General features: G+C 36.5%; 1 protein-coding gene across 6 annotated transcripts in view; it reads left to right on the top strand.

The window, feature by feature from the left end:
* LOC121318141 (dedicator of cytokinesis protein 4-like) overlaps nucleotides 1–25,470 on the top strand; it is a 101,529-nt gene that overhangs the window by 48,912 nt on the left and 27,147 nt on the right. For all 6 annotated transcript variants that reach the window (XM_041254504.1, XM_041254503.1, XM_041254506.1 and 3 more), the window contains exons 14-26: nucleotides 4,575–4,699; nucleotides 6,583–6,745; nucleotides 8,499–8,605; nucleotides 10,058–10,211; nucleotides 11,190–11,287; nucleotides 11,887–11,970; nucleotides 12,208–12,308; nucleotides 12,703–12,784; nucleotides 13,161–13,331; nucleotides 17,807–17,999; nucleotides 22,574–22,701; nucleotides 23,583–23,717; nucleotides 24,382–24,480. In XM_041254504.1, the coding sequence (XP_041110438.1) occupies nucleotides 4,575–4,699; nucleotides 6,583–6,745; nucleotides 8,499–8,605; nucleotides 10,058–10,211; nucleotides 11,190–11,287; nucleotides 11,887–11,970; nucleotides 12,208–12,308; nucleotides 12,703–12,784; nucleotides 13,161–13,331; nucleotides 17,807–17,999; nucleotides 22,574–22,701; nucleotides 23,583–23,717; nucleotides 24,382–24,480 (1,640 nt within the window). The remainder of the gene's footprint in view (nucleotides 1–4,574; nucleotides 4,700–6,582; nucleotides 6,746–8,498; nucleotides 8,606–10,057; nucleotides 10,212–11,189; nucleotides 11,288–11,886; nucleotides 11,971–12,207; nucleotides 12,309–12,702; nucleotides 12,785–13,160; nucleotides 13,332–17,806; nucleotides 18,000–22,573; nucleotides 22,702–23,582; nucleotides 23,718–24,381; nucleotides 24,481–25,470) is intronic.

The raw sequence follows: 25,470 nt of genomic DNA, 5'->3' as shown, positions 1-25,470 counted from the left end.
AGATTAACAAAAGTTATCTAGCAGGTAATGACCACTGCTGGAGATACTAAATGCTTGTTTTAATTTTTTACTACATTCTGAGATTCTGAAGTCATGTTGGATTTAGAGGGCATTTAGCTGATAGGATAATGGTAACTTTACTTGCCTGATACAGTTTTCGTGATGCTTACATTGTGCGATTATGCACCAACCTGCACTATACCTTGTAAAATAAGTATATTCTATATTGCATTTTTGTGGATTGTCATTCTGTGTTTAGTCAGTAACAAATGCAAAGTCAGCTGACCATACTAGGATGTTAAAAGTATTTAATTTGCTTAACTTCTGAGCATGTACTGTACTGATGTATTTTATATTGGCATTTAAATTAAGTTTATATATTTATATTTAAATACTGGCAGAGTTTGGGGAAAAATATATACTCTTGATTCATTTCATTAGGTAATGCTATTTGGGCTTTACGGGCGCCAATACAACATTGGAGCTATCTTGCTTTGTTCGTTCCAGATTCTCATGATATAGTATTGGCATGTAAAAAGCATGAGAGCAGGTCTTGCAGTTAAAGCTAGCTAATGTGTCTACAATATACTGGAGGTCTGTTGTCAGTCTTCATTTATGGCTAAAGTATCAGCTTCCTCTTTCTCATGCCATTCTTCCAGACTACAGTGGATGGACTCTCTCTGGTTGCATGCATGATTAGTTACTTCATTGCCCTGCTTTTGTCTCATAAGCTACAAGCTATTTTTAACCACCTATAAATATCTGTTGATATGACTGCTTTGTTTCCTCCTCAGTATGAGATCTCATTATGTTGAATAAAGTTAATCCATAAAATGTATCGCTTAATTTTATAATATGCTGGGTTTTTTATTATTATTATTATTATTATTATTATTATTATTATTATTATTATTATTATTATTATTATTATTTAAAAAGGTTAGAACTAAGGTAAAATAGGTAACACTTCATTTTTAGTGTGCTTTAATTACATATTAGAGGACTGCTAATGCAGTTTTAAAATCACATTTCTTATCACTGGTCATTTATTGTTTGATTTTTGATCTTTGCTTGTTCTGCACTACACAGTAGCCAGATAAAAGTATACACTTCCTTATTCTTGGTAGCGTTTATTTGAAACTGTTGCTCTCCAGGATATAAATCATATGCTGCTGCATCTTGTTTATAAGGGGGTCCCAGGGGACAACACACACACACACACACACACACACACACACACACACACACACAGTCGAGTTACAGCTTTCTTCTGAAATGGGGATCAATACAATTACACTCACAATACAGAAGCAGCAAATAAAATATCAACATACAACCCTAAATATTACAAACCCAGTCTTTTTAAAAAGTATCTCTGCTTTTGAGTTTCGTTTGGTTCATTTCTTATGCATTCTGATATATCACTTCTTGTGGTAAAAGTCATTTTTCCTGGTCCCGTCAAAGGGTCTCACTTAGCAAGGTCAAAAACAGAATTTCTAAATATAAACCCTCAACACTGACCAGGAAGGAAAACAGCAAAATATTCAGATCTGGAATCATTCATGCTATTTAACATTGCAGTTTGTTATCAGTGGATGTTTTTAGATACCGTAGCTAGAACAACTGTGAAGCCAGTAGTTTTCTCAAAGACGGAATATCATCACGGGCAAGTCATGTTGAGATTATAAATAGAGCCAAGCAGTCTGTAGCAGCTGGAGGTGGTTTAAAAACCGAGATTTACCTGTGAGAAAGTCTGGATTTTTAGTCATCACTACATTCTGTTGCCCTATGTAAACAAATATAGCTGGTCACAAAACAAGCTTTTATGATGCCTGCATATGTCTGAATTCTCTGTTAACGTGTTCTCTTAAAATGTAGGTTATTGATTGAAATAAATGGTTGTGGTTTAATAAAATATTTCCCTGTTGTGTTACATGCCTTTTTTAATCTGGATAAAGTGAAAGCACATCCATTGGGCCTCATGCACTAAACAGTGGTAACCAGTTTACCACGCAGTAAGCCTGTTACTGCGTGTTCTCTACACCTCCTATATTCAGTAACCAGCGGCAAATGACTTTGCACACAAAATGAATCACATGGAAAAACGTACTGTGTGCGAGTCATTTACAACCAATTAATAATGGTAATCCATGGAAATGTATTCAAATCCTCCTCCCTAATACTGTGAGGGAGGGACGTGATATAAAAAAAAAAGTATTTACTTAAAGGTACTAACTTTGCTAAGTGTCTCAGCGCATGTTAAGTTTACTATTAATTGAAACCAGGCGGTGTCTGTCTAAATCACAATATAAATAAAACAGACCACAAGTAGTTATCACTGGAAAACATGATAAATGCATATATCTGCTTTCAGGTACTGTATTTGATATTTCCAGTATAAAAGATTGCCTGTGTTCCACAGAACACTACAAGTAAAATGTCAAATATAGGCTACATGTTGTATTTCATTGGTTTTGTGGATTAAGGGCAATATTTTAACCTACGGTGTTGTAATACTGTACATAATATGATTCTGAAAATACAACTTGCCAAAAGATGACAGCACATGAACTGTAATACATAATAATTTCCTTTATTCTGATGCATTGTAGGAATAGACAGTGCTGTATAAAATCCCCTGCTATACTGTATTTTTTCCATTATGACGTTGTACTGCCGAAATGGCTAAGAGACAGTTGTGCTCTTTAACAAATGAATTACACTGAATTATTTCGGCCCTGAAAACATTAGCATTTTTGTCATATTAAAGACAATGGTGAGTACTGCACAAATTGTGACTAGCCTGTACAGCACGTAGAAATCGCTGGATAAGCAGCTGGAAGGTTAAAGTTTATTTAAAAAAGAAAAAAAAAAGAAATAAACCTCATACTTGCAATCCCTTTAAAAGAAACACATTTATATTTAGCCAACGTTTCAGTACCGGAGTACCTTCCAAATAAACCAGAGGGGGATAAAGGTGAACAAACACATATTTGTTTTCAGTTAATTATTTTCTGTTTTTCTGCTGTGACCGTCTCAAAGCAAGACATTCCTGGTGTTACGCAGAATTCTGTGTCTCTGCATGGTTCCTTGCCTGTGCAGATGCAGTTTTTCAAAGCTGGACGTGGATGCGCGATATCAGTGTGTTCTCAAGCACTGCCATTGAGTTCTGCTGCAGTTCTAAAATATTGAAAACGAGACCAAACTAATTCTGTAGCAAAATAAAATAGCACATTTAACACCACTTTCTACAGTGCGTTGCTCAATACATGAAACCCTTGATTAAAAGTAACCTTATAAAACTGTGTTTTTCTTTTAAAACACATTTTAATTTTATTACATGTAAATACTGTTCAGAAACATCAAGCGTTCACGTATCGTGACCTTGATCTACACAGCCATCAAATCTAAGGGGATACAGAATTCTATGGGGATAGAGAAATCTGCGTAACACTGGGCCGCCTCCACTCATCCTCCGGAGACCCACTGAAGATGCAGCTGGTGCCGGCTGTTGCCTCCTTGGTCGCTGTCATTCTGACAAAGTGAGAGGTGGACTACCTGTCCTTTGGAGTGCCCATGTACTAAAATATAGGGTGTGTAACGCGTGCAGCATTTTGCGTGCTGTGGTGACTGGCAAATGAATCATTTAGCTCACCTTATTCGTGCATATTAATATATTAGTGAATAGAGCATACACCTTCCTTTTTACGCCCAGTATGGGTTTCTCTTACCACGCAGTATTTCAGGTAATTTACCACTGCATAGTGCATTATGCCCATTGGTTTTAATAGGTTTACATCAGTGTTACAGGCATTAAAAGAGAGCATCCAGTCTCATAAGAGACTATAGCATATAACCACACGATAGAACATGATTCATATTACCACCTTGAGGGAGCTGCATGTCAGTAAACCACAGTGTAAGTTATTCATGTGTTAAAAACCTCACTATAATTACATAGAATGGACAAATATATTAGATTAATTTTTCTGTGAGACCCTTTAGGATAAAATTGATCCTTGTTAGACCAAGAAATTACACATCAATGATTTGCTTCATTGCTATGACCAAGTTCTATAATATAAAACAACAAGCAGTACATTTTTCAGTACTTAAGATCTTAAGTGTGCCTTATTTTATAAAATAATTCCCTATAAGGAACTGGGGAACAATTCTTTAACTTGGTTACAGGCATTTCATCTTGACTAGTCTGCTGCCCTAAATATCCCTTATAAATATCAAACACATGGGGAACACTGCTAGGATTGGAGTTTCATAAAAGTGGTATTACATTGTCTGTGTCATTTCTGATTAATATTGTCCGGTTCTTTTTCCATTTGATGGAAGTGGATTTGCTCCAGGTATGCTTTTTTTTTTTTTTTTTTTTAAATCTGCACTTGTGAGTTGATGTATGTTACAGTTGCTTTGTCAAATGCATCAGTTTACAAGGCGGTGGGTCAATTTATCAAACAAACCACAACAAAATGGAAATGTATAACTTGTAAATGTAATGTATTGATTCTCATAGCTGGTAACTGTGATAATTTAATACCTTTTTTTCCTTTCCTTTTCAGGGGAAATGAGAAACGATTTATATATAACCATGGAAAGAGGAGAGTTTGAAAAAGGGGGAAAGAGCGTGGCGAGAAATGTTGAGATCACAGTGTATGTGCTGGATATCGATGGGCAGATTCTCAAGGTGCAATTCTAGAAAGATCTTGTCATTGGTGAACGGTAGTGGAAGTTGCTAGTCAAGTTCTTCACTGTATGTTATTATTGTTTTCTATTCACAGTGCTTTATGGTTAATGTTTGAATGGAATGGAAAAACATTTCTCTGAGAAATGAAACTTATTTCCTGGCAAGATAGTAGAGAGGCTTAACCCATTTCCCGTAGAAACTATCTGAGATACTCCTGGCTGTCTACATGCAGATCTACTCCACAGCTGTGCAAACCATGACCAACTGTGTTAAAAAGCAAGGTGTTGTAGACTCACTTAGGCAGGCAATTAATAAACATTTCACAAACAGTATTACTAAAGCAGAATTGAAACCCTCATCACCTGAGGTAGCAGATAAAACTGCAAAGCACTGTACCACATAAACTTGCAGAATAAAATATATACAGTGCCGTGAAAAAGTATTTATCCCCTGTCTGATTTTCTGCATTTTTGCACATTTTTCATGTTGAGAGAAAAAAATGACACCAGAGTTTGATGCTAATTTCATTTTTTTTGGTGTGCAAGATAATCAAGCATGCAATCTTCAGGTGTGGAAAAGTTATAACCCAATTAAAGGGATAATTAGGGTCGGCTGTTTGAATAATTTAGTTAACAATCAGGCCTGATTTGAGCCAGCCCTGCCCAATATAAATCTGACTAACTTTGGCCCTTACCATCAGAACAAAGTTTTTAATGCCTATCAGTCTGGAAAGAGTTACAAAGCCATTTCTAAGGCTCTGGCGTTCCACCAAACCACAGTCAGAGCCATATTATCCGAATGGAGAAAGTTTGGGACAGTAGTGAATCTTCCCAGGAGTGGCCGTCCTGCCAAAATCTCTCCAAAACCAAGGCATAAAATTGTCCAGGAAGTCACAAAGAACCCTAGAACATCAAGGGATCTGCAGACCTCTCTTGTCTCGGCTAAGGTCAGTGTTCATGACTCCACCATTAGAAAGAAACTGGACAAAAATGAGATTCATGGCAGAGTGGCAAGAAGAACATGAATGCTAGTCTCAAGTTTGCCAAAAAGCACCTGGATGATTCTCAAGAGTTCTGGAACAATGTTCTGTGGACAGATGAGTCAAAAGTGGAACTTTTTGGCCAACATGGGCCCCGTTATGTCTGGCGAAAACCAAACACTGCATTCCACAGTAAGAACATACCAACGGTCAAGCATGGTGGTGGGAGCGTCATGATTTGGGGATGCTTTGCTGCATCAGGACCTGGACGACTTGCCATCATTGAAGGAACCATGAATTCTGCTCTGTATCAGAGAATTCTACAGGAGAACGTCAGGCCATCCGTCCGTGAGCTGAAGCTGAAGCGCAGCTGGGTCATGCAGCAAGACAATGATCCAAAACACACAAGCAAGTCTACATCAGAATGGTTGAAGAACTTGAAATTTAAAATTTTGGAAAGTCTAGACCTAAACCCCATTGAAATGTTGTGGCAGGACCTGAAACGAGAGGTTTATGCTCAAAAACCCACAAATGTCACTGAGTTGAAGCAGTTCTGCGTGAAGGAGTGGGCAAAAATTCCTCCACGGTGCTGTGTGAGACTGATCAATAACTACAGGAAGCGTTTGTTGCAGTTATTGCTGGTAAATGTGGCGTAATGAATTACTGAGTCTAAGGGGGTGATTACTTTGTCAACTTTTTTGTAATAAATAAATGAAATAAGTATCAAACTTTTGTGTTATTTGTTCACTTTGGTCCCTTTTATCTAATTAGGTTTTGGTTGAAGATCTGATAACATTGTGTCAAAAATATGCAAAAATGCAGAAAATAGAACAGGGGGCAAATATTTTTTCACTGTACTGTACCTGTCTATTTATTTATTGATTTATTTATCTATTTTTTACAGAATTATTTGTCAGCAGGTTCGGGAGAGCCAGCATTAAGCAAATTTCACTCCTTTGTGCTGTATCACAATAACAGCCCCCGGTGGGCAGAGCTGCTCAAACTTCCTCTTCCTGTGGATATGTTCAGGGGATCCCACGTCCGGTTCGAATTCAGGCACTGTTCCAGTAAGCACTGTATTTGTTATGTTCTTACTACAGCTTCGACACATGCCTGTTGATTTCCACGAGTCAGTGTTTTTTTGTTTTTTTTTTTTTTTTTTTCCATATCTATGGATTTAAATTCTTACTAGTCTAAATTTTATATAAACATCAGACATTTTTCAAAGGTGTTACAAACAAATTTTATCTGTTTTGTTATCCACAGGCTTTTTTTGTCGCTAATGTTTTAGTTAGACTTGATTCTCCTTACTCCTATTGTCTACTCCAGAACTCTATTACCCCTTCTCCACTGGCACATCTGACCCGTGAGGGCTCGGTACGGTACGGGTATGGGTGGCTCTCCATTGGCTACTTGTCGAGCCAAGAGAGAACCAAACCATGAAACACCAGCCTCACAAGACATCTGAATCTGGCTTGGAGCCAAGCCGGGCTAGGGGCGGGGTTAAGGATTTTCATCATTGTGTTGCGTCAGTCAGTACACTCTAGAAAGACAAACAACAACAACAATATGGCGGGCAGTAAGTGTGACGAGAGAAAAGTACAGCCTTTGGATGCTGAGGAAGTGCAGGTTTTAGTTTCTCTTTGGGGAAATAACAAAGGACTTCTACAGCATCATTTTCAGTCATGTTTTTGATTAAATAGCATACTAGTACATGGAGATAACATCAGAGATAGCAGCTGTGAGACTTTGGATTGATTCAAACCCAAAGTAAGAATAAGGTATCTATACTTTGTCTAATAAAACCTTTTTAGAGGTCATCGTGCATAACTGTACAAAACTCAATAGTGCTGCATTTAGAAATACTAAAAGAAACTAAAATGACATTTGTAAAAAAAATAAAAACCAATTACAACCAACTTAAGGATGATTAAAAATGTGTTCTACAGCTTTGCACTTGTTTTCTATGGATAGTTATGTCACACCATGAACATCAGATCATCGTTAATTATCAAAGTGGCTTTTTAATTTTGACAAACGTGGTTCTTTATGCGACTGTAAATCTGTATGGTCGACCAGTTAGCAAAGTGCTCACCTTACACCCCATTTACAGCTGGCAGCAGACGCTGAAACATATTATCTCAAGTTGGTTGTGAAGATTGTTATCAGTGGGCTATTTTAAAAATAACCTTTGGTCCAGTAGTGCATACAATTGGCAGCAGGATGCCCTAGCATTGAAGTGCTGAGTTTCATGTTATCTTGTTAATAACTTAACACTGGTGTTTAAGCTTTGAAGTAGGTGTTAGTCAGTCTTATTTATTTTAAATGTACATCATTTCCAACAAATGGCAGAAAATGATCTATGTACAGTGTGCCTCAATCCATTTTCTGAATGGAATACATTTGTCATGTGAATACCGGTACTGTACTGGTGAAACAAACCTGCCCTAGGCAGTATAAACTTTAAAAGAGATCAGTCAGTCCATACAGTTTAGAAATCATTTTATTAAACAGATAAGCATTACCCAACTTTTTGCTTTTTCTGTAACTGTTTTACACATTTACACAATAAAAAGCGCACCCACAGATGTATAGTGTAAACAGTGTGTTGTTGCTCTCTGTAACCGACTGCTTTCACTTATCCTGCTGTAATAGTCTGGCAAAGTGGTTCCATACAAAGGAATGGCTTTTCAATGGTTCAATGATAACTCCCATTATATATGGTCTGTGATAAAGTGTTGTCATTATTAACCCATTACAATCCCCAGGCATTTTTTTAGAAAACACGACATAGTGATTGTATTTTATTATTATTTTTAGCGAAAGAAAAGGGTGAGAAGAAGTTATTTGGGTTTTCCTTTGTTCCGCTGATGCAGGAAGATGGCAGGACTTTGCCAGATGGTACCCACGAACTCATTATCCACAAGGTAATTACAATTACAAATCAGTAAACCAGTGTGTAGAGAAAAAAAAAAAAAAAACTATAAACACTGAATGCAGGCGATGAGCTCCTTTCACACGAGGAATGATAGCCTTGGTGGGTGGCAGCTACAGCTTTAAGACATGCTGCTTTAGTATTGTAAGAAATTATTTCATTATTGTTTCTTTTATTGCCTTTCTGTGTGTAAATGACAGACTTTTGTCAGTTGTCACATGCATAAGACCGCAGAACGCTTAATAAGAACCCTTGTGAAAATAAAATAAATAACATCTAAAAATAAAAATAAAAATTGTAACAGAAGGTACATTTTAGGAAACAATGTATGCCAAAGTGTACTACCCATTTTTTAACTGATATTACAAATTGCACTTTGGTGAGAAGAATGGAGTGGGTGAGAAGAATATAATCAATAAAAGTCTGCTTGTATTTGTTTTTCTATTGACTCAAGAGTTCATGTCTGCGGGCTTATTATGTATGGGTAGAAGAGGAGAACAGATATGTGAAAGTCTGGTAGCCCTCATTTGCTGGTTTTGTGGTTTGAGAAATACAATAAGCTACAATTTAGTGGTCCTGGGGGCTTGGTATCCGTTTTATTTAATCAATATACAGACTTATTGCTCTTTGCGGTTTGGTTGATTGTAAGATATCACATAGCCCACAGGTAGAATTTTCATTGTCGTATTCTCCCTTGCATCTTGATAAACCCCAGATTATAGTTATTTTCTTTTCCATTTTTTTCTTTACGGACAAAAAGGAAAAAACATTAAAAAACACACCCTCACACAATACCTCGTATGACTGCTCACTCACACAGTCGGGCTCTCCTCTCAGCAGCAGCTTGGAACAGACTGGCTACCTCTCTTAAATACCCTGCACCTGGCTCTAATTTACAATTACCACCAGGTGCCGGGGATAACTAAACAATAAAACAGTTACACAATTAAACCCCATAACACCCAAATGTGCATTCTCACAAGGTTTTTAGCAGGGAAGGATTTTAACCCCCTCCCTGCTATCTGACAATCTGTGTGCGTGTGCGTGTGTGTGTGTGTGATTGTTCCCATGGTCCACAGTTCGGGAACTGCTATGCTAACCATTACTGTATTTTGCTAAAGCGTTATTTAAAATCAGTTTTCATTCAAAAGTAGAACTGGGTATTCCCAGATATGTTTGTAGGAAACAGAAATAACATTGTGATTGAATGTAGGAAAAAAAAGTTACTGGGGGTGCATAAGCAATACGTCCGTCATTCTGTATTGATATATTATATATATATATATATATTATATATATAATCTATATATATTAATATATATATATATATATATATATATATATTATTTTCACAATGAGAAATATAAACCCTCACATTTTTAAGACTCTTATTCAGTTGCCATGTTAGTATTTTAGCTTTTTATTTATTTATTTATTTTTTTAGTGTGAAGAAAATGCGAACCTCCAGGACTCCGCTCGCTACCTCAAGCTGCCATTTTCAAAAGGAAATCTCACAGGAAGCAACCAAGCTGTGAAAATCACTAAGGAGTCCTTTTGGATCACATCATTTCTCTGCTCCACTAAACTCACACAAAATGGTAGAAAAATTATAATAGTTCTTCTCACTTTAAAAACTATTTACATTGCAATGTGTTAACTCGCAATAAACCTGAACAAACAAACATGGTGGCATATAACATCATGCATGATTTTGAATGATCTGAACATTCAAGCAATATAGGATTTGTTTATGCTGGACCCACAGTTTCCTGACCCCCCACACCCATGTATCTCAAACAAGATACTCTGTAGAACATTTTATGCTGAGTGAGTCTGACCTGATTCTACTAAATTAGATGCTGCAAAGCTCCCCTGGTGGTAGTGTATTTTTAAAGACACTGACTTTCCCAGTACAATCTGATCTGATACTGCTAGGTCTTGATTCTGTTAGCCTTCAGACAGCCACCCAATAGAAATGTGTTTATCCACTACAGTTAGAGGTGGGGTTTCTATCTGGCTCATATTGAACTACTCCATCAAGCTTCAGTACAATTCTAAGTTTTCAGATTAGCAGGACATTAAAGCAGTGACCCATAATATTGCACTTTATATACGTAGACTCTCACTACCTTAATACAAGACTAGCATGCATTGACAACAAATCAAATTGTTAAATGGCTCTTTATTTTTAATATATTGTATGCCCCTGGCTAAAGAATTATTATTATTTTTTTTTTGGCTTGTTCTTTATTACGAGACAGTAATGTTAATAAAACTCCTGATGCATATTACTTCCATGCTTTATTATGTTTAATTGCCTTCCTCTAAATGCTGTGTCTGTTATTTCAGAACATCACGACTGTCAATGTTGATCACTGTATTCATGTAATACTGACACACCCAATGTGTATTGGAGTAAACTGCATCAGGAAATTCTATTTATATTCCTAATTAAAAGGAGACACCTCCTTCTAATTCCTAGTGTTCTTCCTAAGAGCGCCATGTACCTTGTTGGTAGTGCACTCATTTGAAAACCAAATTAATGATGGAGCTCTCCATATATTGTTTTCTTCCAGGAGACATGCTGGATCTTCTTAAGTGGAGAGCCCATCCTGAAAGGATAACAGACAGTCTGTCTAAGTTGAAAGAGATTGACGGTTCAGAAATAGTGAAGGTAAATTCTGTTCAGACTTTTAAAGGTAAAAAGCAAGGCCTTCAAGTGTTACCTCCCACACCCTTAACCAGCACCTTTGTTCTGTTGCTCTTTTTGTTTTCTAGACTTTATTTTCACTTTTTTCATGTCACATCACTACTAAAGTTAATTTCCTGTGTTACAGGTCACTGGTCCCCACCTGAGCCATACAGCTGCATTCTACTTGTGCAGTGGGGTCCTATTACCTGTAACACAGGCAATTAATGGGGAGAGAAAGAAAAATGACACAATTTTTGTATTTGTTACATTTCCTCTTCCCCTTTGCAATAATGGAATTAGTTTGTTCCCCTTCCTACTTTCATGAGCATTGCATCAGCAACTTCCAGTGTTCAAAATCGCCCAAGTGTACACACCTACAACAGTGATACAATAACAGGTATTCAAATATTTTGCATCCTAAAAAGATACAGTATGAAAGCAAAGGTGCAGGCCTATGTGGCATCTGCACCAAAGCATCACTTAGGCCCACTGTTTTCAGAAGTGGATAGGCTGCCCCTGCTGTGCTGTCAGAAATGCATTTGGTAATGTGTAAAACGAACACGTTTCTTTTATTATTACAGTTTCTGCAAGACACATTGGATACATTGTTTGGTATTTTAGATGAAAGCTCTCAGAAATACGGGTTGAAGGTTTTCGACTGCTTAGTAAGTGTGTTTATAATTTATCTGTTACTTGTTTAATCTCCAAGATGAATTCACAATAAAAATGCCAGCCAGCTACACACTGTGCAATACTATTGAAATTAAGGTAATAGCCTATGATGTCCAATAAGCTTCACCTTTTCAAACAGTAGATATGTCAGTGTGTTTTTTATGATGTACTATGTTTTTGCTCTTGTTTTATGTTTTTGCTCTTGTTTTATGTTTTTGCTCTTGTTTTAGGTTCACATTATCAATTTGCTGCAGGACAGCAAATTTCAGCATTTTAAGCCAGTCATGGATACTTACATTGAAAGTCATTTTGCAGGAGCTTTGTCTTACAGGTATTGTATAGCCCTTGCATTTAATACAATGTGTCTGTGCTGGGGCTTTGAGAGAATTTCAGAAAGGATAGTAGGTAAAGAGAAGGAGATGTGATCCCTTTTATTGGACTAACTAAACAATAATTAATCACATGCTTTCAAGACATCAGAAAGAGAATAACAAAAGACCCTCAATTCTGACAGTGGAAGATTATTATCATGAAAGGCCATCTGGTGCTCTCACAGATGCATTGAATACAGACTGCACATAGACTCTTTCAACCCCTATTTATATTCAAGCAATTTCTTTGCCTAAAATTCTTTGAGACATTTCTAGAAATTAGAAATTTCCACTGGGGTATGTAAACTTTTGACTACAGCTGTATGTATTTACACACACGTTGCTTTTCCCCAGGGACCTCATTAAGGTGTTAAAGTGGTATGTGGACCGAATCGTAGAAGCTGAACACCAGGAACGCATTCAACAGGTGCTCAAGGTGAGGAAAACGAGGAATTTTGTTGTTAGCATGTGGAAGCATTTAAAGTTACATCTAAAAAGAGGCAGTAAATGAAAAACATACATTTTATACAATAGAATTGAAGTATTTTTAGTTTTGAAGTATATAGAATAGAGTATTTTTGTGCAACATGTGTACCATTTTAGTAGCTGCATTGTGCTTTTGATGTTATCATTTAGTTTTTCTGTTTGTCAGTACATTTTTCTGGATGGTCGTGTGCTCAGTGACAGCAGTTGCAGTTGTGCAAAGTAACTTGTTTATTTGCTGTTGCGGGTACAGTATGTTTTATTATGTTTTTGGTTTTGATACACATTTTGAAATGCTCTGTCCTTTTTTCTTTTTTTTTCTAATCTAGGCTACAGAGTATATATTCAAGTATATTATTCAGTCTCGTCGTCTGTTCTCTCTTGCCACTGGTGGGCAGAGCGAGGAAGAATTTCGTTGCTGTGTTCATGAGCTCTTCATGTCAATCAGATTCTTTCTTTCTCAAGAAAGCAAAGGATCTAGTCATGTTACACAGACACAAGTAAGTTTCTTTGTCTTTAAAAACATATTTAATAATTCAATTTTCAAAATGTTGCATAACTAAAAAAAAAAACAAAAAAAAAAAAAAAAACACATTCATTCTGTTTTACTGACTCGCATATCAAAACCTCTGGCTCCTGTGATCCGTCAGGGTTTTATTTGCTTGGCCCTCTTGGTGCACTTGCCAGCCGTTCTGATATGTGAGTAGAATTCAAGCAAATTCCACTAAGGCTTTCATTTATCTTTTCTTGCCAGCCTTTTTAAACCCCCTTCTTTGGCCTTGGCCTTCAGGCAGACTTAGCAAGTATGCAAGCAAGTTTCCTCCACTGCTTGGATTAAGCCTCCACTGCTTGGATTACTTTTTAAGAGCATGGATCTGGCAAATGTGCATAGCAACCCCCATCCCTAATACAATATAATTATAGCAGCAACCATGTAATCATAATTACAGGAATCCAACTAGATATATAATTATAAGTTAACAAGTACAATTGTCTATTAAAAATAATGTGTATACGGCGATCCTCGACTTACGACGCTTCGATTTACAATGCATGGCACTTCCAACTCTTTAGCATTATTACCCTGCTTCAACTTTACGACATCAGTACGGCATTTACGACACGGCGAGACCCGAGCCATGCGTCACATGCGCAGCTCGATGTCAGAACCGCAATACCTGCCGTGGCCGCCCTGACTTGGGTCTAGCATTATTTTTTTGTTTTTTTTTAATGCATGTAGCTTTTTTTTTATTTATTTTTTTATTTGCCATTAACAATGACAGATAACAGCAATGGACTCAAAACAAAACCTAAGCTGTGAACTCTGTCACATGATGAGGGGCTTAACTTCAGGCGATCGTATTTCCTGCTAGGAGTACCACATACACACACTGAATACGTCTTTGGAAAGCCCCTAGTCTGTACTTTTAAACAAGCCAGGTACGTGTCTGAGTGATATGTGCGTAACCACTGGGCTGAGTTTAAAGATTTAAATAAATATTTGCATGAGTACAATAGAATGGGTCATTTTTGTAAAACTATATTGTCTGGCCGAACAGTCAGGAACGTAACCCCAATTTATAACATTGTTCCTATGGGAAAATGTGCTTCGACTTACGACGCTTCGACTTACAACACGACTTGCTGGAACCAATTGTGTCGCAAGTGCGAGGACAGCCTGTATTTAAATTGCGTGTTTAGGGATTACAATAAACAACAAATCACAAATGTTTGATTTAGTATGTTCTATTCCTATATAGACCCATGGTGGTAGCAACAGTATATCAACTTGCTGCTTCCCATTCTGTCATATTTCACAGATTTATGATGTTGAACATGTATGTCTTGAAACAAAGTAACAACTTTTGTAGTGGAGAATGCTGGAGGCCAATTTTTTGTGAAGTTTTATTCTGTTTTAAGGACAACCAGTGAGCCAAGGTCGTGTTACGGGAAACAAGACTTTACACATAACAGAATTATCACTACAGACAGCAGCTACGCCTCATTGAACTTTTCCTGTGGTTGGACCCACACCCATTGTTCCCTACCATGGTGACAGCATGGCCTTTGGCCATGTGATACATTATATAGCTTGTTGAAATTCTCATCTGAAACTTGACATTGGAGCTGTTTATGACTGTGATTATGTATTTAAAGAAAAGACACTTTTTATTACTTGGAAAAACAGATTTAAATAGCTTACATTTTTACTCTCTGTATTTTTCAAACCTATTCCTTTTTTCCTGTTGTTGCTTTAATGTTATCCAAGTGCATCTTATTGAAACTATTAGAACACTTGTGTATTGTTTTATGCTTTCACTTGAGATCAGGAGCTGCTCTTCAGAACTACAGTATTGCCTGATTGTGGCAAAGTGGTTTGTAGCTTGCAGGTGTAGTGGTGATGCAGTGCTCAGGAATAACAGACACAAGACAGTTCACGATAAAACAGCTTTTTTATTTGGCTGGGTTGCGTGCCGGGAACACTTAAATTATAAGCACGGGCTCTGCACAGCAATGTGTATCGCTCCGTGCAAAATAGTGGTATGGAGATCAAGCAATAATGACACCAATGTGTGACATTAATTTATATATATATATATATATATATATATATATATATATATATATATATATATATATATATATATATATATATTCAAATAATAACACAACACATAAACATGATACGGTCACAAGTCGTGATGTGAAGTCAAGTTTTGTAAACTGGCCCCTTAGCAACAGCTCCTGGATAGTTTAGCCATCTAACAGTGACAAATACAGCAATTACTAGACAGGACAAAACAAACAAAACACTCACGGTTAGTACACAGGTCTTTTCTCATAGGTCTTTGCGTAACAATAACACAAGGAACAGATTGCATGGCCACATCCCCTGATATACTTTCAGTCCCGCCCCCTTCGGTAACGAGTGCAATCACGTATCCTCCAGTCCAGGACTGACGCATCGCTTACCACATTAAGGCGATTACTTCTGGTATTGTGGCTCCGCCCCCTTCTTTGATGGCAGGCTTCCAACTGACCCTGGAATGAACTGCCACACCATCCAGTCCGGGACACACTGTTCTTGTCACACAGCGCCCTCACAGGTAGGGAGGGAGATTGTTGACTAGAATTCATTCTCTCTCTGTCGCACTGATACATTAGATAAAGTGTCTTGGTAGAAGTAAGAGCCAGCAGCACCATCAAGTTATCTGCCGCTTTGGCTCAAGTTATTATTCTTTTTTGCTGCTCTAGATGCTGCTGATGCTTACTAATATAAGGACCCCTTGGCTGGTCAGTGTCAGCCTAATATATGTCTATGGCAGGCAACTTAAACTGAAGAGCTGCACTTGCATCTTAACACAGATAATATCAGAAAGTAATTGAAATTACCACTCTGAATGATCACATGTCATACAAAAATGACATTGAACTCTAAAGGAAAAAGAAAATGCATTTTGAAGCCCATTACTCTAAGTATGTTAGGTAACCTTCAGTTAAAGCCATTTTGCTGACAGATTTTAGAGGGACAAGGTGTCTGATTGGAATCTAACCAAGGTCAGATTGGTTGAGGTATTTCTGTCACTTTTCTGTAGACTCTTTAAAATGAGTTCTGGCGGTCCCTATTATCATAATTGCACCTGACTAGCACCCAATTAAGAAAATCCAGAGAGGCAGAGGTTAAACTGGTATAGTAGATGAGCTATATGTCAGGAAGCTGGATGCCTTTTCATTGCCTGCAGAGAACCCTGACCTCATGCCTACATTTCAGAACCATTACCTATTAACAAGGCAAAGCAGAGCAATGAGTTTGAGGAAAATGTATAGTGTTAGTATTATTAGCAATAGTATAAAGGGTCTGGTGAAACAATGAGACACAAAACATGTGTGCTTGAGAAATTAAGATCTTTTACCCCATTTGGATCTTGTAAATAATGCCAAGCTATGGGTAAAATGGCTTCTCAATAATAATAATATAAAAAGGATAACTTTTGGTTTCCTAGATCTTTACATTAAAAAATTAAGAGTAAAAAATTAATTGCTGAGATATGAAAAATGGTCTCTTATTGTATTTATCTTCTGTGGGAGATCATTTATTATCTGGGAATGTAAAATCCCAGTGCTATGGAGATCAAGCAATAATGACAACAAAAATTGCTTTGCTGTGAGAAAACTGATCCCAATGTATTATTCAGTGTGTCCATACTCTTTGTTATGGCTTGTCTCGCCCTGTATAGAGAATTTAACTTGAGGGGGCTGCAAGTGGATTGTCCCCCCCTCAGCAAGAGTTTACTAGGGACATATAATTATCCTCTTGTCGCGGTGCGGACAGAGTTCTGTAATGATTTAAGATTTCTGTGACAGGATTAGTGGGAAACCATTAATCCCATCACATAGGAGAGCTGCTCTCTTGCCTGGCACATTCAGAATTAGAAAGTTGTTCTACCTGGATATAAATATTAAATCCAATGCCATTCCAATTCACTCTAAAGAAAAATTCAGGCTAGCTTCGGGCTTCTCTGAAATTTGGCCTCGATCATCCTCCGGTGTTTGGTAGTGATTGCAGTTGAAATTTGGTGGAAGCCAAATGAAAGAAGTCAACACGACGAATGAAGGAATGGGTGCATAATTATGGCTACCCCTGGACACATTCTTCTGATATGTTGACACTAGTTTGTAGTGGAGAGAAATTGCTTGTGTTTTAGGTAGCACAATCAGAATAAATACTGTGAAGGAGTAGATTTAATCACATAAATACACTGCTTTTTAATCCTTTTAGTTTTTCCCTGTTTTATAACACAAGTCAATCAAACTTCTGTTCATAGGAGATCACCACCTGAATGCTGCTTTAAATTATCAAAAGGTCTAACTCATGTTAACAATCTTTAACCCCTATTTTAAAATCTGGAAAGTTTGATTGTATTTACCATATAACAGGGCTGTATATTTTGATCTTTTCTCTTTTGTTTTGCAGGCAGTATTTCTGAATACCTTTCCATCTGTCTACTGCGAACTGCTGAAGCTATTTAGTGTACAGGAAGTGGCTAACTTTATACGAGACACATTGGGCAGCTTGCCAGCAGTCACGCATGCAGATTGCTCCTTGGAAACTGTCAAACTGCAGTGCATTGCAAAAACGGTGGAGAGCCACCTGTATACCAACCCTGGTATGGAACTCTTTCTGGTTATTAGGCAATAGCTGCAAAAAGTCTGTTTTAAGATGCCAGTTGGACTTTGCTCTTAATCTTGCTGCATTTACAGAAATGTTTACTTGCATGTGGTCAACAGATGTCTACTTCAAACAATGCAAAGAGTTTTTAGGAAATGGTTTTACACACACACGCACACACATAATAGCAGGTGTTCAAAACAAATGTAGAACAACGAATTAATAGTCAAGTTTGGCACAAAAGTTAGAAAGCAACATGTTTCTGTATTTTACCACAAAATATATTTAACATCTCAGTCTTGTCAATATTGCTTTTACCAAACATGGAAGCCAGTTTCTTTCTTTCAGTGATAACAATATTTCTGTGTGTGACTTTCAATATCCAATGTTGTTAAAGTTCATAAACACTAATTTTCTTATTTCAAGATATGTCTTGTGCTACCACCTTAAAGCTTAAAGCTTGCGAAGAACCACCATTAAAATTACATTTTTATATAGATCATTTTATTAATCAGTCCTTAGAAATGCTGACATGTGATTGGTTAAAACCTCATCACATGACAAAAGATCCAACTATTGTCCCTGTGACGCTGCTTACGATCAGTAGTTTTTGTACAAACTCTCAAATTACGTCATCACGCTGACCGTCCTTCCTCTCTTTACACAAGGCAAAATGGCTGATAACAGAAAAAGAATGATGTAATATCTCAAGACGTTTGTACTTTTAGTAGTATTTTTGTAAAACATCAAAAATCATCATACTAGGACTTTTACGTTTTGTTTTCTGACTTCCTAAAATGCAAACAAATCCAATTCGATGATGTAATGAATTTGAACGTCTCACAAACTAGGAGACCTCTGAGAGATTCTGATGCCGCAGTGTTTAACTGTTTAACTATATATCTATATATATATATATATATATATATATATATATATATATATATATATATGTTATATACATATATATATATTTATATATATATATATATATATATATATATATATATATATATATATATATATATATATATATATATATACATACAGCTCTGGAAAAAATTAAGAGACCACTGCAAAATTATCAGTTTCTCTGGTTTTACTATTTATAGGTATGTGTTTGGGTAAAATGAACATTTTTGTTTTATTCTATAAACTACTGACAACATTTCTCCCATATTCCAAATAAAAATATTGTCATTTAGAGCATTTATTTGCAGAAAATGACAACTGGTCAAAATAACAAAAAAGATGCAGTGTTGTCAGACCTCGAATAATGCAAAGAAAATAAGTTCATATTCATTTTTAAACAACACAATACTAATGTTTTAACTTAGGAAGAGTTCAGAAATCAATATTTGGTGGAATAACCCTGATTTTTCAAGCACAGCTTTCATGCGTCTTGGCATGCTCTCCACCAGTCTTTCACATTGATGTTGGGTGACTTTATGCCACTCCTGGCGCAAAAAATCAAGCAGCTTGGCTTTGTTTGATGACTAGTGACCATCCATCTTCCTCTTGATCACATTCCAGAGGTTTTCAATGAGGTTCAGGTCTGGAGATTGGGCTGGTCATGACAGGGTCTTGATCTGGTGGTCCTCCATCCACACCTTGATTGACCTGGCTGTGTGGCATTGTCCTGCTGGAAAAACCAATCCTCAGAGTTGGGGAACATTGTCAGAGCAGAAGTTTTCTTCCAGGACAACCTTGTACTTGGCTTGATTCATACGTCCTTCACAAAGACAAATCTGCCCGACTCCAGCCTTGCTGTAGCACCCCCAGATGAGTCAAATTTTCAGCTTTGCCCAACACCTCATCGTCTAATGGTTAGATGGAGACCTGGAAAGGCCTACAAGCCACAGTGTCTTGCACCCACTGTGAAATGTGGTGGAGGATCGGTTATGATCTGGGGGTGCTTCAGCAAGGCTGGAATCGGGCAGCTTTGGCATGAATCAAGCCAAGTACAAGGTTGTCCTGGAAGAAAACTTGCTTCCTTCTGCTCTGACAATGTTCCCCAACTCTGAGGATTGTCTTTTCCAGCAGGACAATGCTCCGTGCCACACAGCCAGGTCAATCAAGGTGTGGATAGAGGACCACCAGATCAAGACCCTGTCATGGCCAGCCCAATCTCCAGACCTGAACCCCATTGAAAACCTCTGGAATGTGATCAAGAGAAATGTGATCAATGGTCACTAGCCATCAAACAAAGCCGAGCTGCTTGAATTTTTGCGCCAGGAGTGGCATAAAGTCACCCAACATCAATGTGAAAGACTGGTGGAGAGCATGCCAAGACGCATGAAAGCTGTGCTTGAAAATCAGGGTTATTCCACCAAATATTGATTTCTGAACTCTTCCTAAGTTAAAACATTAGTATTGTGTTGTTTAAAAATGAATCTGAACTTATTTTCTTTGCATTATTCAAGGTCTGACAACACTGCATCTTTTTTGTTATTTTGACCAGTTGTCATTTTCTGCAAATAAATGCTCTAAATGACAATATTTTTATTTGGAATTTGGGAGAAATGTTGCCGGTAGTTTATAGAATAAAACAAAAATGTTCATTTTACTCAAACACATACCTATAAATAGTAAAACCAGAGAAACTGATAATTTTGCATTGGTCTCTTAATTTTTTCCAGAGCTGTATATATAGTTAAAAAATAAATTGTAGTAAGACGAAAGAAAAAATGTAAAGTTTAATTTAACTAATATTGAAGAACAAGCTGTGACTGAGTTGTTAAATGATGATTGTATAAGTATAAGACCAGCAGATAAAGGATCAGGAATAGTGATAATGAACACAGATGACTATGTGAAATGTGTAGAATGTGAATTAAAGAATATGGATAAGGAAATTGTGGGGAGACTACACAATAAAGGCACTATATCAAAAGAATTTTAAAAAATACATGCAGCCACATAATGCAAGAACAGGCCTACAAGAGGAAATCCTAACATGCACAAAGAAAATCACCCTGTGCGAATGATAGTCAGCACGACTGATAAACACACATAATAGCTGAATAGCAGAAAAACAACTTAGGCCACACATTGAGAAATGACCAAGCTATGTTTAAGGATACAACACAATTTTAAAAAAAGACTTGAATCATTAAAGCACAACGTTCCAGATAATAGAATTTTATTTTGCATGGATGTAAAATCCTTGTGCCCCTCGTAAAGAAACTTTAGAAGCTTGTCTGGAACAACTTTATATAAAATAATTCAGAACCACCTTTTTTAATTAGAAATAAAAAAGAAAAAAAAAATGAATGATGTAAAACTTGTAGTATTAGAACAGCTAAAATTAGAAAATGCGCCATATATAAGAATAAAAGAAAATAAATAGATGAATAGACTGAACACGATTATGCCAGCGGGACTCAAAAGAAAAGAATGAACTAATTAACTCCAATAAATGTATAACATTTAAATAAATAAACAAAATTCATTCAAAAGTTGTGCATGGTGAGCACTGGGGAGGCCAAATCAAGGCTGATCCTCAGAGCCAGCATTGCATGATAATATAAATATAAGTTTTTATATTTGATTTGATTTGATTTTGATATATACTGTGTGTGTGTGTGTGTGTGTATGTATATATATATATATATATATATATATATATATATATATATATATATATATATATATATATATATATATATGGTTATAAAAAAATATGCACATAAAGCATTACAAGAGCTAATCAAATCACATGAAAGTTGCCTAACAACTTCTACATTTACAGTGTTTTAAAAGTCAAAATACAGTAGCTGCATACATGTTGCACCCTTTTTGGGGCTCATCAGTACAGTGCAACTGTATTTTGACTTCAGGCTCAGGAGAGTAAGTAAAAGCAAATAGCTTTTGAGTTAAGGTGAATGAAAGCAATATATTTTAAAAACAATCGTTATATAGTGTGTATATAGTCTGTGTAATGTACTTGCTGAATATAATGCAACACAAGATGTTTCGCTTGCATTGCTTTAATAATGCAAAAGTAATATAGAATATATTGAATACATACAGATGCCAAAGGGTTACATTTAAAAGCAGTATGGACATGATTAATGCAGTCAGCTAATCTGGCCTAGTATGAGAGTGTAATTAGAATAATGATGACTGATGGCCTAGGTTTTGAAGATGGGGATCTGTTTTATTTCGGCATCTCAGCAAACTCATTTTTTGAGAAGCATATTTATTTCACAACTGCAGTGTGAAACTGTTTTAAAAACTGCCACATTTCCTCAGGATGTTTCCTGCTGTTTCATGTTATAGGGCCTGTTAAAGCAGTTGCCAGGACTGTATTCGCAAAACCAAAGCAGACTAAATGTCTGCATGTATATCACACTATTGAGAAATCTTAGATTTGTTAAGTATTACAAATGTTGATGTTGACTTTTGAGTGTCACTCGTATGTACAGATACAAACCTGGTCATCTTCTGTGCAATATGCAGCGCCTGTTATTAAGGTAATAGAGTGTTAGTTTTTCACGGTATACCAATTTGAAGTGGTGTTTGTCCAATTGGTATTGTTTTTAAAAGATTCCTGTCACATTGCTGTTTTAGATTCCCGCTGCATTCTGCTACCAGTGATTTTGCATCACCTCCACATGCATTTGCAGGAGCAAAAGGACCTTGTCATGTGCGCACATATCCTTAGCAGTATGTTTTCTCTCATCAAAAAAGATAGCACAGTAAGTACCTAGAATTGTTTCAAATTTCAGTGTTCTATATTTGAGCCATGTTGTTTTGGTCTTGTAATTACCAGTCAAATACAGATATTTAAGATTTCAAACCAAACCTCTAGCCTTAGTTGCAGGAACCTAATTCTAGTCTTTTCTGTATTTTAAAGCCATATTTTATAGTTTGTTAGCTCTAGAAACCCCCTAGTTCCTGTGAACCACTTATTTATTGCCCTCACAAACCCAAGCTACCGTTCCACACGTATAGAGTACATATAAACATGTCTGTACGGATTTCTTTTAGTTTATTAGTTTCTAATATGAGCCTCGCTCTGTGGTGTGTTCTGTGCTGGAAAATTGCACAGAGCAGATGGCAGGAGGTGGAATATAATACAGCACCCGCAACCAGATAGGCTTCTTTGAATAGGCATGACCCAAATAAATGTTACAAATCGTATTTAATACATCAATTTTATATATGAAAATATACATAATGCAGCTTTGCAACTTATAATGGCAGGGGTGAAAATGATAGTAATATGTTTTTCAAATTCTTGAAACAGCACCTAATATTTGGAAGTGACCTTGTTTCAGTTTAACCTTATATGCTCGTCAGACTTGCTTGGTCTGCAGAAAAAGTATGTCAGTTATTCACACAACCGTACAGAGTAAATAGCCACTGCTGACATTTAAAGTTAAGACCTGCTGGAAACTGTGTGACAGCTGAACACCACGCGTCCTGCATCACCTTTTTTTTACATAATCTAGCTGTTCAAAATGTATTACTGTCAGTATGTAAAAGTTGTGTACATATTTAGCAGGCTTTCCATCTAATTCTACTTACAAGAAATGTACTCTCTCGTTGATCTCGTCTCTTTTTTTGCGTTGCCTAGGAAACATCAGTCTCTGAAGAAATAGATATGATTGTGGAAAGCCTGTTGGGTGTGTTGCTAAGAACCATATTAGAAATCACCAACCAACCACAGCCAGCTGGAACTGCCTTACGGTTGCAGTTCCAGGATGTCACAGTAAGGATTAATCTTTAAGGTTTTCCTGGAGGGAAAGAGGCTGGTCAGTACATACCATCGAAAAAATAATACAAATTAACTTCTCTCCTAACATACCAGCCCATATAAACTCCAAATGAGTTCTCATTTAGAATCTCTGGTGATGTCTACAAAGGCAAAGTAGTTAGCCACCTATTGCTGGACTGACCAGTATGTATTGCCCTTTTATTTTTTATTTTTTCAGTGCTATTAAATAAAATGTTTAAACACAGTTCAAACCTGCTACTGCATTAGTAAGATGTAAACAAAATGTAAAAAAATCTCCAAAATGCCCAGAACACAATTATGTTGCGCCTCTAAATGAGTTTTTGATTCATATAACAGGGAAATTACATTTTATTTTAATTGAATGTACTATTTATTACGATTAATTCACCCATTTTAGTTTTGTAATTATCTGAATAGTAACAGTAAAAAAAAAATATATATATATTTAAAGGCCATGAAAAAAAAAAAAATAGTGGCTTTTTGGTGGTTTACATTGCTGGGTTACATGTGATTTTGATTCTGGGAATTTGTGTTGCTTGGGATCCAAATATGTGACTTGCTCATTTTATTTATTTCATATAGTATTTTTCAAGAATTCCAAAGTGTTTTTCAATTGCTTGCTCTTGCTGTTAATTAGGGTGAATTTGTGGCCTGTCTGCTGGTTCTACTCCGACAAATGACAGATAAACACTACCAACAGCTTCTAGAAGGCTTTACAAACAAAGAAGAACTGAGGGTAAGCATGTATGAGTACACGACAGGCGTGATTATGGAGACAGCATTACAGTAAAATAATTGTTGAGATGTTACTCCAGCACTACTTGATAAGAGGGCATTACTGTCTAGAAGTTGTTCACTTCAGGAAGATACAGTATGCATTTTTCAATTCTTTGCTGTTTGGAGCAAATCAATCTGAATGTGGGAATGCCCTGCAACCAAGCATCCTGGTTGATGGCTTAAACTTTCTGATGTTATGTAATGGTATTTTATCACTTTAATTTGATGTTGCCCACAGAAGTGATTATTCCTGATGCCTGCTTCAATCAATACTAAATATAACAATGCAATTATTAATAAAAATGCTATGACTTCTACTAGATTCTTTCACATGGAAAGGAATTTTATTATGCAAGTCTGTGACTCTTATTTATGAATTTGTATTCATCATTTTTTTCTGTGAAGATATTCCATAATCTTAACTACACATAATTTGACCGAACGGAAGCCTCTTACAACTTAGATTTATAGGCTTTAATGTAATAGAAAAACTACTGGTACACTACTGGTTAATGTTGCAGTGTTGACCTTACTGTACATCGTTGTTCAATGTAATATATGAATTTAGCATTAAATAATTCCTTGACATCCAACACTTGATATCTGCAAGACAAGCAGCAAGTAACTCCCCAGCAGAAGTATGTCCTGACTTTAGGGACAGATATAGCTGGGTGTCATCTGCATAGCAAAGGCAGTTCACTCCACATGTGCAGATAATATCACCTAACGGTACAATATGTAATGAAAATAACAAAGGACCTAGAATAGAGCCCAGTGGAACACCGCAGACAACTTCGGACCTTTCAGATTTTTAGAGATAAACTGAAATCTATCAGAAAGATAAGATCTGAGCCAAGATAGGACAAGACCAGATAAGACCCACTGTGTTATCAAGACAATTCAATGGAGTGGTATACATTATCAAAGGTGGCACTTAGATCTAAGAGAA

Source organism: Polyodon spathula, chromosome 7 (assembly GCF_017654505.1).
Source record: "Polyodon spathula isolate WHYD16114869_AA chromosome 7, ASM1765450v1, whole genome shotgun sequence".
Classification (NCBI taxonomy): domain Eukaryota; kingdom Metazoa; phylum Chordata; class Actinopteri; order Acipenseriformes; family Polyodontidae; genus Polyodon; species Polyodon spathula.
This window is presented reverse-complemented; position numbering and strand designations above follow the sequence as displayed.